The sequence below is a fragment of the Ursus maritimus genome, unplaced genomic scaffold, assembly GCF_017311325.1.
Source record: "Ursus maritimus isolate PB19 unplaced genomic scaffold, ASM1731132v1 scaffold_8, whole genome shotgun sequence".
Taxonomy (NCBI): Eukaryota; Metazoa; Chordata; class Mammalia; order Carnivora; family Ursidae; genus Ursus; species Ursus maritimus.
In genome coordinates this window covers 24393682-24406527 of record NW_024426996.1, presented here as the reverse complement: position 1 = coordinate 24406527, position 12846 = coordinate 24393682, and the positions used below count along the sequence as shown (strand labels likewise).

The window sequence follows — 12846 nt, the reverse complement described above, 5'->3', positions numbered from 1 at the left end:
AGCACTGTGGAAGGTCTCACTTGCTAAGGCTGGTGAACCCCGAAGGAATCAGAGCTTTTACCTGCACACTGGCTGAGGCTCAAAAAGGGCATATGCCTCCTTTTCTGGTTTATTTTACCCTCGGGATTGTTTTATCCATGGTCATGCCTCATTTTCATCATTGAAATACTAAAGAAAGAACAACAAAATACCTCCCCTTCGGTGTCCACAGAGATAAATGACAGCCCTTAAACAAGACAGTGGCGTGCTTCCTACAATCCATTATTTTTTCCTTCTGAGTCGTTCACAAAGGGATGACTTCCCAGTTGAGATTCCCAACCTGGTCCTTCAGGTTGAAAGTCAGAGGCTACAGAAGGCTGACTTCCCAGCCTACACATTCCTCCTCCTCTCCCCTGCCCTGAAGCTAGTCATCCCAACCCAAAGGAAAGAACCCCAGGACATTGTTTTGGGTCATTTCAATGCTAATTGCATTAAGGATGCTCAGGTAGCAGACTGATTTAGGGATTTCTTTTCCCTTTTCTGATTGACTCCTGAATAAAAATATCTTTGTCCCCCAGTCAAGGAATTAGATGAGCTAACATGACACAGCTGACCCGCTCACACTTACAGATCAGAATTTTCAGAAAAGGAAAAAGAGAATTCTTTGTCATCCAGGGCAAACAATAGAGGGGAGTCTCTGTTTTTGTTTTTGTTTTTTTCCTCCAGAAATCACCCCAACCCCGTGCCCCCTTCCCTATCCCCCAGGGATCTGAGCTGAAATTCCCACCCATGGCAAGTTGTGGTACTCTTAGCTCATTAGAAGTTCTAACTCAGCCCAGGCTGAATTATATTCATTGTATAAAGTAATTTAAAAATAGTGACAATAGGCTATGATGCCAGGAACTGCAAATCTGTGCCATAGGAGAGAGTGGAGAAGGGCAGAACTGACATGGGGCATGGCAGGGGACAGACATCAGGGCTTAGTTAGCATCATGGACCCAGAAATGCAGTCTTCCTCCATGTCTGCACTGCTCCTGGGAGGGGCTGAGGCAGGACAGTTGTCCCTCCTATGTCACATTTCCATCAACTTTTGCCTCCACCAAGCAGCAGTACTCATGAAACTGCCACATTCCCTAGAGCAGTGGCAGGAGTCGACACAGCATCTGCTGACCCCAACTTTCTGCCTTCCATTCTTTTTGGCCTCTTCCAGGGGTCTAAGGACAGCTGATGTATCCCCCAGCCTAGCATCTCATTCCCCCGACCCCTTTGAGAAACTGGTGTTCCTGGGAGCAGTGTTCCCAAAGTATGGTCCCTACATGGGTAGTATGCAAGGTGCTGAACATTTTTTATCTTAATAAAACCTGTTTTTGTTTTCATGTGAATTTGAAAAAAGAATAAAATAGCACATTGAATTCATGACTCCAAAGCTATTATTGTTTAGGCTATATGTAGTAAATATCTAAAGAAAAATAATGACTTGATTTAAAGACATGTATTAAGAAAATGACAGTGTAGGTGGGGTGGAGATGGCAGAAAAAAACCACGAGAGTGGTATGGAGATGTTTGAATTTTGGAAACATTGCCGTGAAGTAGAGGCCAGGATCTTATCCTTGTTTATTGTCTCAGCTACCAGCTTCACTTGGGATGAGTCCAAGAAATAGAGAATTTAAAAGAATGCAAACCAGAAATCAAATCTAGTCCCAGCTCTGCAGTTGATGGAGTCTGATCTCAACCAAATCTCTTAATTTCTATAACCTTCCATTTAATCATCTGTAAAATGAAGAGGTTAGATTCAGTGAACCTTCTTAGAACTTCCTTTCAGCAGAAAATGACATTATCCCATTGGTCACAATCTCACTGGAAACAAAACCTGAATTTGAGATCTGCAGTCATTTCTAAGATACCCAGGTTGGCTCACATCTTCTCACATCAAGCTTTCTTACTGGCTTTAGACTTTTATGGATAAGAGATGCCCAGAATCTTGAGACCCTTCTATTGCACTTCCTGATGGACAGAGCATTTTAAATACACTATTTAATTTGGAAAGATGCTCTGAGAGGAAGAGGGTGTTTCATCAAAGTTTGGCATCTCGTAAACAATAAACATCAGCTGTGTGAATGATTGAATGAATCCTCATTTTACAAGTAGAGATAGAGACACAACTGAGGCTATGAAGGGGGGTGGGTAAAGCGACTTGCCCAAGACTGTTCAGCTTGTGAGGGCGCCTGGGTGGCTCAGCTGGTTGAGCCTCTGACTCTTGGTTTCAGCTCAGGTCATGATCTCAGAGTGGTGAGATCGAGCCCCACTTCGGGCTCTGTGCTCAGCACAGAGTCTGCTTGTCCCTTTTCCTTCCTCTCTACCCACTCTCTCTCTCTCAAATAATTAAATAAAATCTTTAAAAAAAAAAAAAAAAAAGACCATTCAGCTTGTGTCTTTATAAGGCCAGTCTTTATGCCAGGTCTTCTGATCAAATGAAGTAGAAAAGCATGGGTTTGGGGGATCCAGCCTTAAAAGTTGAATCCCGTTTTTGCCCACTAACCAGTTGAGCTGGTAACTTGAGTTGCTAAGTTACTTGAGTAACAACTTGAATTTTTGGTAACTTCTTGGAGCCTTTATTTCCTAAATGCCCAAATGGAGATAAGACCCATCTGTGCCTGGCACAGGGTAGCTCGAGGAAATGATGGCTGCTCTGACTTCAATAACCAGGGTTACTTTCCTTTATGATTTTACTACTGTTCTTGGCACAATACTCCACATGTCCCCTGAGAGCAGTTGTTGAGCCAAGAACGAACTCAGGGCAGTCTTTAAGGAGACTCTGTGAATAGCATTCAGATGGAGGCTCACCCACGTTTCAGGAGAAATTCTCATTCCCCAAGGGCTCCTTTGGTCTGAGGAGTGCTGAGTGAGAGGAATGCTCCCTGACATTGACAGGAGGCTGCCGTGTGATCCTCGAAATGCTGTGGGTGAAGAGGATGGGGAGCGCAGTTCCTAGAAACCCAGTCTAGTTCACATTACAAGTGTCAAAGGAGAGCTGGGATCGGGGGACCTGAACACGTAGTTCGAACAAATTCCAGGTGGGAAAGAGGCTTCATTAGTGTTGGGAGAGACTGTAATTGTAAGTGAAATGAAGAAACCTTAAGACCATGATAACCAGGGACGGTGTCCATTTGTGTGCCCTGGGTTGTGTTCACTGCAAACCCAGGCACCCTATATCCCTAAAGTATAGCTCCCGTGCCCGCACAGGAAGAGGAAACGAGCATTTGTTTGATTAATATTAATATTAGTTAATATTCATGTTTCGAGGACATATCTTCAAAGAGATTAATATTTTCAGTATACATCTTTAACTGTATGCTGCCTAAGTAGGTCAAATGCTTAGCTAAAAGTGAAGCCAGTCCCCAAACCAGGTCTTCTGATTACGAGACAAAAGGGATAGGTATTGGGGATCCTGCCCCAAAGTTTGGATCCCCAGTCTGCCCACTAACCAATTCTGCCATGAAATGGGCATCTAAATAAGCAAATAAACATGAAATAAAAGGTGCCAGTTGTGGTAATATTTGACTAAATTTGATAAAGTTTGCCTCTGCCACTCTGTGCAAAGGGATGAGTAAGCAATAATTTAATGCTTTAAAGATCTGGAGATATGGGACAGTGGGGAGAACGACTAACTTACTGAGGCAAATTTAGGTTTTGCTAATTAAAAACATTTCTGTGGCATATTTGCATGCAAGCTGTATGCCTTATAAAGGAGCTCCATATTTGCATCATAACTACTAATAAAGTCCAATTTTTAAAATAGCTATACTTTTGGAAGAAATCATATATTTTATGAATTTCTTACTTTGGGCCTAGAGAAATGAAGAGGTATATTTGGTATCCCAGGATTTAAGGGACTTTCAATCGAGAGAAAGCAGACATAAAGTCATGAGAGGGCTCACGTAAGACTATTAGTATCATAGCATATATTGTCTTTATCTTGTATGTACGTGCATAACTACCCACAGCTACATGTGTCAGAGTTAGCTATGTACTAGAATGTTTATACATTGTGCCATGCTAAGTAAATCTAGAAAAAGAGGGCTCAAGATCAACAGCATTGCAGATGAGTTCCAAAGGAAGATTGGAGTTGACAAGGTTCTTGCAAATCACCCCTCTGCCCGAAACACCTCCACGGTCCCCATTCCCCACACTCTCATGGTATCCCCAAACACCATGTCTGGCTTTGAGAATACTCCCATGATTTGGGCCCGAATACCCAACCATTTCATGGTCCCTACTAATTTCCTTTACATCCTTTTATGGAGACTGTGACCTTGGTTTTTGTCAGCTCTGTAAATTGGGTGACCTTGGGTAAATTGCTCAGTGAATCCCTCAGTATTGAGGTCTCTGAATCCTAAAGTGATGGGGCGGGGCTATGCAAAGATCTCAACAGTCCCCTCAGTTTGTGCTAATTTACAAAGCACTCCATCTCATTTGATCCTCCCAATATTCCTGTGAAGTGAAGAGGATAAGGGTTGTCCCATTTTTTAGATAAGGACACCAGTTGAGTGTGCTTCCATCTCCAGGCTTAGCGCTGAACATTCAGTCCTGGAAATGTTAGGTATCTGTTCTCCATCTAGCTGGCTCCAGCCTCCAATCTTCATCGTTCTCTGTTCAAGTCCTGCCCATCCTTCAAAGAACAGCCTCATCCCCAAGATTCCAACTTTTATAGACACCCCCAAGTTAGAGGCAGAAATACAGAGTTTGGTACCATCCACCTCCCACATTTACTACCTACCTATCAGTCCATCCAATCCTACACTCCGTTGGATGGTTCTGGAGCCTGACACCAGTCTCTGCAACTGGGTAGTGAAACCTGGGAGCCCTGCCTGTTGCTTCTCCAAGCCCTGCACTGCCCTAGCTCAGAGGAACCCATGCAGCTTACTCAGGAGAAGCTCATGGGAGGAATTTGGGATCAGAGGGAGATAAGCTCAGCCTCCCTCGTTGTGGGGAAGAATGGGAGGGAAAACAGGAGTGAGATCCAAGCAGAATTCAAGGCCAGAAGTCCAAGGGAACTTAAGTAATGGTAAACTTAGGATCCACCTAGGTGGGGAATCTCCCAAATACTAAGATTTCCTTTTTCACTTTCTCTCCCCCATACCACATCCTACACACACAGACAGATACACACATGCCTCAAAGCAAACTGCAGTTAGCGTCTACCCTGGGTCACTTCATATGCTGCAATGAACAGCAATGGGCAATGCTCTCAGCGGTTCTTTTGGACCACAACACAGGCTAGAAACCAATGTCATGGGCCTGATTAGGTCACTGTTCTGTGACTGCTGTCTGCTTCTAACGATTACTCTGAATTCATAGAGTTTTAACCAACTTTCACCAGGACCTACAAGACCCAAACCACCACACAGCCCCGAGTTAGGTCGTGCCTCCTGGACAGCCAACGGAAGGCAGATAGGAGAGGTGCCCAGAGCCGCAGAGTTCATCCCTGGGCGGACTCAAACTCACCACTCCAGCCCAGGGCGGCAGAAGAGCCTAGGGAGGCCCGGCATGGGCCTGGGAACCTGTGCCAGGGTCCCAGCAATTCCAGTGATCAACTCTGTGCCTCCTGGCCCTTCGTTTCTCTGTGCCTTGGTTTCTTCAGCTATAAAATGGAGATGAGAGTCCCTACCTTACAAGTACTCTTGAGAAGAACATGAATTCGAATAAGTGAAGCTCATAGAACAAACAGTCCCAGGCCCAGAATAAGTGACGAGAAATTGTGGGTTGCAATTTTTGTGGTCGTTGTTAATACTATTATTAACATTGTTGTTGTTTGGGGGACAGAGATGTGATGCGGGACTGTGACTGTAGGGCTGGGAGGGGCTCTTCCTAGTGTTATAGATGGATTCTGGCTGGGGAGGAGGTCTCACCCCCCGCCGCCACCCCCCCCACCGCCCCTCCTCCAGCACATGTGCAAACACACACTATTAGAGAGGAAGAATTCCCTTGAGACAGATGTTCCTTCCCTCTCCGTGACCTTGACTGAAGGAGCAGCCACACACTCTGAAGTGGTCACCTGCTCCTCTTCTCCCATTTCTTACCTACTCTCTGGACCAGGAAGAGGAAAGAAAAGAACAAGACATGTCTGTTGTGTGAGAGGCAGGTGTGGGGAGAGAGACCCCTTAACAGGATGCCATAGTTCATTCCAGGCCAGCACAGGGCACAGAACAGACTCAAAGAAGGGCAAGCGATGACCTCCAGAGCAGCTGCCTGCCTCCTGGGGTGCCAGGTCTGACCGGGAACATGGCCTTCTGGGAGTCAGCTGTGGCTACTTCAAGGATGTTATCTGACTCTATTCGGGCAGTTATTCCCAAAATAACTTTCCTCCAGTTCCATCATCCATGGGAACTCACAAGCCCGTGCTGCAGGGGTTGGACCCCAGCTGTAAAGTCATAGGAGTAGATGCCCGGGGAAGACCTGGAGCAGGGGATTCCAGGACGGACAGATGGGAAATCTGCTGCTTGGGAACCTTCTCAGCACAGCGACTGGGTTCAAAAACTGCCAATTCTCCTTTTTTTTTTTTTTTTGCCAATATTACATTTATTCATTCGACATTAAATAAATGAGTCAAGTACCCACGATGGGCTAGAGACTGCACCTGGGGTTGAGAGTGTGGGAAGTAGGAGCAGAGATGCAGGATGAATATGGTTAGAACCTGCCTGGGGTAGCTCATAACACAACAGAGAGCATTTGAAAGCAGCAGAGTCAGAGAGCTGAGAACCCACAATAACACAGGTCATTTGCATGGGGGTGTCAGGAAAGCTGATCAGAAGGGTTGGGATTTGGTGAGGTCACAAAGAAAGAAGAAGAGTTGGCCAAGCTAAGAAGGGCCAGTAGAAGTAAGGCGTATGATAGTGATTACAAATGCAAAGCCTGGAGGGAAATAGTCCTGGGTTCGAATGTTAGCTTAACCATTTATCAGACTGTGAATCCTGAATCAAGTTCTTTATTTCTCTGAGCCTTAAATTTTTCATCCATAAAGTGGGACTATGTCCACTCATCTCATAAAGAGAGTTAAGTGACAAGATCCCCGTAAGGCTCTTGGCACAGTACTAGCCCAAAGTACCCACAGGTAGAGATAACTGTGGTTGCTCTTTATCCATTGTTGGGAAGGTGGTGAAGTGGCCCCCTGAGAATTTCCAGCCTCCAGAGAGGCCCAGTGTCCCAGGAGGCTTTGCATGGATCTTCAGCAGCCCTCTGGTCAGGCAGAACATGTTGGCACAGTGGAATGTGCTAGCACAGTGGAATATTCTTGCATCTCATCTTATAAAATATACAGATAAGTTTCCTCCAATTCTCTCTAATTCCTTCTGGCTCCAGGGCTTTTCAGCGTGAGTCACACCCAGTCTGTAACGGGCAAATCCCACTGACGAGGACCTGAAATGCCAGCCGCCTTTCCATCCCCCGCTCTCAGCCCCTGCCCACCGAGTGTCCATACCTTCCACACAGGGCAGAGCCTTCCTTGCCCCAGCCACACCTTCCTCATTCTCTGTCTCCCTGCCCCTCCTTGAAAAAAGAGTTAAGTAGGAGGAGAAGGGGAATTCCAGTTTAGTTTAAACAGACCTAGAAGGGGAAATGACATTTGTTTTCACAAGGAGGAAATCAAGCCTTTTCAGTTACCATAAAAATTGTGCTAATGTGGGCTCAGCAACCCCCTCAGATGCTCGAACCGTGATACCCTGAGGTGTGGAACTTCCCAGGATGAGGGTCCTGGCTGCTGCTGAAGGTAGCAGCTGCTCTGGGGATCTGAGCAGGCTCAGCCCACGAGACCTCCTAGGCTCAGGACCTTATAGAGATTGACTTCCAAGGGAGCCTGGCTCCCTTGGCTGGCAGCCCGTGAGAAGAGCCGGCGGCTGGCAGAATAGTTAAGAAGATGTCCTGAATATTTCAGTACAGCCTATCCTACCACTCACCTTTTGGCCTCATATTGAGCAGTACCAACCTTCAGAAGGGCCCCTTTGCTCAGCTGCCCTCAGGAGCCCATCAGGGGAAAAAGCACCTGCTAATCCCAGCTCTGGTCATGGAGGCTGCCCCTTGTGAACAAGGAAGGATGGCCTTGAGAGCCCCATGTGAGGACTGAGGCTACTTCGAGAGCTAAACAGACAGCCACCAGCCACTTACAGGGGCAGCGGGTCACTCTACCACTTGCCGTGTTTTGAAAAAGAACAGCACTTGAGCTGGGGAACTGCCTGACTTATCTTTAGAAAGAGGCACTGTATAAATATATCCAGTAAATCGCAGAATTGGAGGCGATTCAACTGCCTAGGGTTAGGAAAGAAACTTTGAAAAAGGTCAAACCTACAGTTTCCTGTATGTAACTGCTGGCACAAGAAAGAAGAATCTTAGAGAAATCAACTATAGTCTATCTCTTCCCCTGTCGTTTTTTGTTTCGCTTGTTTTGTGTTTTTTTGAAAGGGGCAAATTAAATTTAAAGGTCAGTTTTTAAACAGCTCCTAATTGCAACCACTGTATCTCTTTGAATCTTGAAAGGCCCCCATCAATTTACCTTGCAGTCATAATCCTCATTTCACAAGCTCTTAAAAGAGCTTTTAAGAGGCTTCAGTGAACTTTGAATTGTTCTAATTTCAGCACAGTTTGGAGGCTGTGAAGCTAAGTGCAGCCTTTCAAAGCAGGGGTGGAAGTTTTCCATAAGGGGATCTGACCTCGAACTTTCTCTACTTGATCCAGTCTGCACATCTGAGTATTCGGTGCCATAATTCTGTCTTTACTGTAGTAAAAAAGGGAAGAGAATTAACCTGATAATTATACGAATCTAGCTCTGAAGGATTCCAGGAGCAAGGAGGTGGGCATATGAGCCTCCCCATGTGCAGAAGCTCTGGAAGTGGAGTGTGGTCAGTCTGTGTGGACACACCAAGCTCTGCTCTTAGCCTCAGTGTGAGTTAGCAGTGGACCTCTTTGGCTCTCTTTTAGAAATTCTAACCAGCAGAGAGAGCATGGAAGTTTGATGTAGACTTCTTTCACTCAAAACTTTTGGGGAGTTACTAAAGAGTTAATAACTAGACTGATTTACTTCTTAGCTCTGCTCTAATTCCTTTGGTGGAAGGGCTAAAGAGAAGAACAATATACAAAAGCCGTTCATAACAGAGGGAAAGAAAAAAAGGGAGAAATGACTAAATAATCACAAATGATAAATCTCCAAAAATGTGGGGGCAGGTCCACCACCCTTGAGATCCAGTACACGACAGGTGGGCACTGGTCCAGGACGGTACATTGTGGATAAGATTTGCACTTGGTGTATGTGGCACCTCATTTAATCCCTCCTAAAGCCATGGGGGAGGGGAGAGCAGTCTTCTTCCTCAGTTGCTGCAGGTGAATGGCAGGTGAGTCAGTGTTTTGTAAATAACCCGTGCTACATACACAGCTAATGATGGAGCCATACTTGAATCCACAAATTCGGACTCCAGACCTCTGATGCTCTTTCCAGTGCGGCTGAGAGTCCCGTTCATTTGTTGAAGTAGTGGACGGTTTCCCAGTGGCCTGAAAGAGTACGTGGGGTCCCTAATACCAGCTTTAGTGCCAAAAAAGTCACTTTCACTATTAGGGGACAAGAGCCCAGTTGATTCTTTGCATTTCTCAGATGAAATAAAGCTGAAGTATATACATTATTAGTCCAAAGCTCAGACAAAAAGGAGTGTTGTGCTTTCAGGTAGTAATCTTTGGAAGCAGTATGGTTATTCTTACAAAGCTACATGCTCAAAGGGTTTTTAACTGCCCATGAATAGTTGCCTTTGGAGCCAGATTTCAAATTACACAATAAAACATTCATGTTACTTTATAATTACACCTGGTTATTTCCATACAGAGAAAATAGTGTTACCTATCAGACCAGACCTTATTTTTACACCTAACTTGATTTTAATTTCTACAAAATCAAATGGACCTTTCAAGGATGAAAACTCAACACACTTCCCAAAAAGGAGTTTAAAAAAAAACAAAACAAAAACGCTTTGATTTGATGGCATCATTAAAATTAGTGCATCTCCTACCAAGATGATTCTTTTGAAGTGGACACTACTGATACAGCTGCGTGGTTCTGGTTTCTTTAAGAACCAGCCACGTTACTTTGTAGTGACCCTTGCATAGAGCCCCCTAAGCCTCCCAAGCTCTCACGAATGGTAGGAAGAGGAGCCAGAACCCATAAAAGAAGAAAGTAGGATGTCAGGAGATGTGAAATCCCCTACCCCTGCCACCAACGACAGCAGCAGCAACAGATGGGTGTCGTTCTTAAAACAACAAATATTCCTGGAGACTGTTTCCGGAGCTCCAGGCCAGCCAAAAGGTCTCGGTAATGTTGGCCACTGACCCAATCTCTCGGAGCCTGAGAAGTGTATTGGTAACAGAATTAAGATGCTGGGTTTTGTTCCAGCTCTGACTTCTGTGCAGACTGATTGGAAGTGAATGCCCTTCCTTCATCTTCTCCCTGTGCCTTTCCTCCTCCGCAGGCAGCATCGCCGCCATTACGGTGACAGTCATTGCCGTGGTGTTGTTGGTGTTTGGAGTTGCAGCGTATCTGAAGATCAGGTGAGACGCGCCCTATTCTTCCTTATGGAGGAAAGGATTCCATTTTATCAGGCTGCAGGCTGAGAGCTGGTTTGCTGAGTGCTTGTGTCCTGATAAGTATCTTCGCTCTCGGACATGCTGGTAGGGATGGAACAATGGGCGGCGTAGTGTATTCTGGACGGGAATCCATGGTACTGTATTTGAGCCTTGCAAAGCAGAAGAAATAAGCTGACATCTACAGCACAATGATGTAATGGAACGAGAACGAACTTGCAGTCAGGAGACGGAGGCCTTGGCCCTCTGTCTGTAACTCTGCTCCCCTGAGAAAGCCACCTGCCTCCTGAACCTCAGGTTCTTCCTCTGTGAAATGGGGCAGAGGCGGGAGCTCAGTGGTTCATAAATATTGATGTTCGGAATACTGCTGTGTGGTTGTGTGCCCAGTCTGTATGGAGGTGTTCACTGATCCTAAAGCAAGATGTTGAAAGTACAAGGAAATTGTAGTGTTTTCGGGGCACCTGGGTGGCTCAGTTGGTTACGCATCTGCCTTCAGCTTAGGTCATGATCCCAGGCTCTTGGGATTGAGTCCCACATCGGCTCCCTGCCTCTCCCTCTCTTTCTGCTCCTCCCCCCTGCTTGTGCTGTCTCTCTCTGTCTCTCAATTAAGTAAAAAATCTGAAAGGAAGGAAGGAAGGAAGGAAGGAAGGAAGGAAGGAAGGAAGGAAGGAAAGAAGGAAGGAAGGAAGGAAGGAAGGAAGGTGTTTTCTATAAAATTAGATATCCGTCCCTGAGATTATGTCCTTATATTTTTAAGATATCTCATCTTTTATTAAATGAAGGTGATCACAGATGGCAGCTGACTTTTTACTTGCTTTAGCTAAATAGAAAGTTGCAATAGTCTGTGAGCCCCCAATTTTGCTGTCTACTGCTTTGTGAAATCCCAAAGGCTCAAAAACCACATGACTTACCCTGAGGGTCCTTACAGCTAGAACATGCCTAATGGCAAGTGACAATCTTGTTTGCCAGTCTGTACAGTGCCTCTAACAAGGGATGAAAGGGCACGTGCCACTATGACGAGCACAGCCACTCTCCGACCTCCGACCCACTCTCTTGTTAACGGCTGGAGCCATCTTTATGGTAGCTCCGAGGAGACCCTGCCACTCCGTCCCTTACAAGCCCCCGGTGGCTTCCCCCTGTACTTCGAATTAAATTCTAACCCCCCAGCTTGGCCCTCAAGGTCGTTCATGGAGCCTGTCCTAGCTCTTCTCACTCATCACTTCTCTCTCTCCCTCTGAACCACCGAGCTGCAGTCACACTGGCTTTCTGTCTGATTCTTGGAAGGCACCAGGCCCTTTTTCTTTCCAGGCCCTTGGCTCTTGCCGGACCCTGTCTCTGAAGGCTTTTCTTCTAGCTCTTTCTCATGCAAGGTTTTCACATCACATGCTCCAGGAGACTTCCAGTTTGGTGCCTCATGACTTTTGTCCTGGTTATTACCACTGTTTATTATTTTATTCATTGTTTTATATATTTGTTTACTTATTTATTGTCTCTTTTCCCCACACAAAAAAATGTTAAGCTCCATGAGGACCCAGACTCTGTGAGCACAGGATTAGGCGCAAAGAAGATGCTCAAAAAACTGAATAAGTAGGGGCGCCTGGGTGGCGCAGTCGTTAAGCGTCTGCCTTCGGCTCGGGGTGTGATCCCGGCGTTCTGGGATCGAGCCCCACATCAGGCTCCTCTGCTATGAGCCTGCTTCTTCCTCTCCCACTCCCCCTGCTTGTGTTCCCTCTCTCACTGGCTGTCTCTGTCAAATAAATAACAACCAAAAATTAAAAAAAAAAAAAACTGAATAAGTAAACAACGAGATGTAAGAATATACAGTCACGCAGGCACTACCATGCACCCACACACGTATGCTCCTGACCGACGACCTCTCTTCCCCGCAGCTGGGCTGCTACCTCCAGAGCTGCGTGCCCGGTGCCTCCCTCCTGCCCTGCTTGCCCGCATGGAGCCCACGTATTTCATTTATCGTCTCTATCACACATTCCCTTTGCTGCCCTCTCTCATTTCCTCTGCTCCCCCCAGCCCAAACCAACACCCACCAGGAACCTCTCCCCTCCTCTTCCCCTTTTATCTCCCTCCATCTTTTGTTCTAAATTGTGCAGATCAATCTAATGATGGTGTCTAGTATGAGAGTGCCTTATAATATCACCTGTAGCTAAGGTACAAAGAACCGGAAAGCCAGGTTTCAAAGAGAAATTGGAATTAAAGGGCCAGCGTTACCTGTGTCTAAAAGCCTTTATGAAAAGC

General features: G+C 45.9%; 1 protein-coding gene across 1 annotated transcript in view; it reads left to right on the top strand.

Annotated features, from left to right (window-relative positions):
- Positions 1-12846, top strand: part of PARM1 (prostate androgen-regulated mucin-like protein 1) — a 103890-nt gene that overhangs the window by 77475 nt on the left and 13569 nt on the right. Inside the window, exon 3 of the mRNA XM_040625116.1 lies at positions 10482-10560. Coding sequence (XP_040481050.1) covers positions 10482-10560 — 79 coding nt within the window. The remainder of the gene's footprint in view (positions 1-10481; positions 10561-12846) is intronic.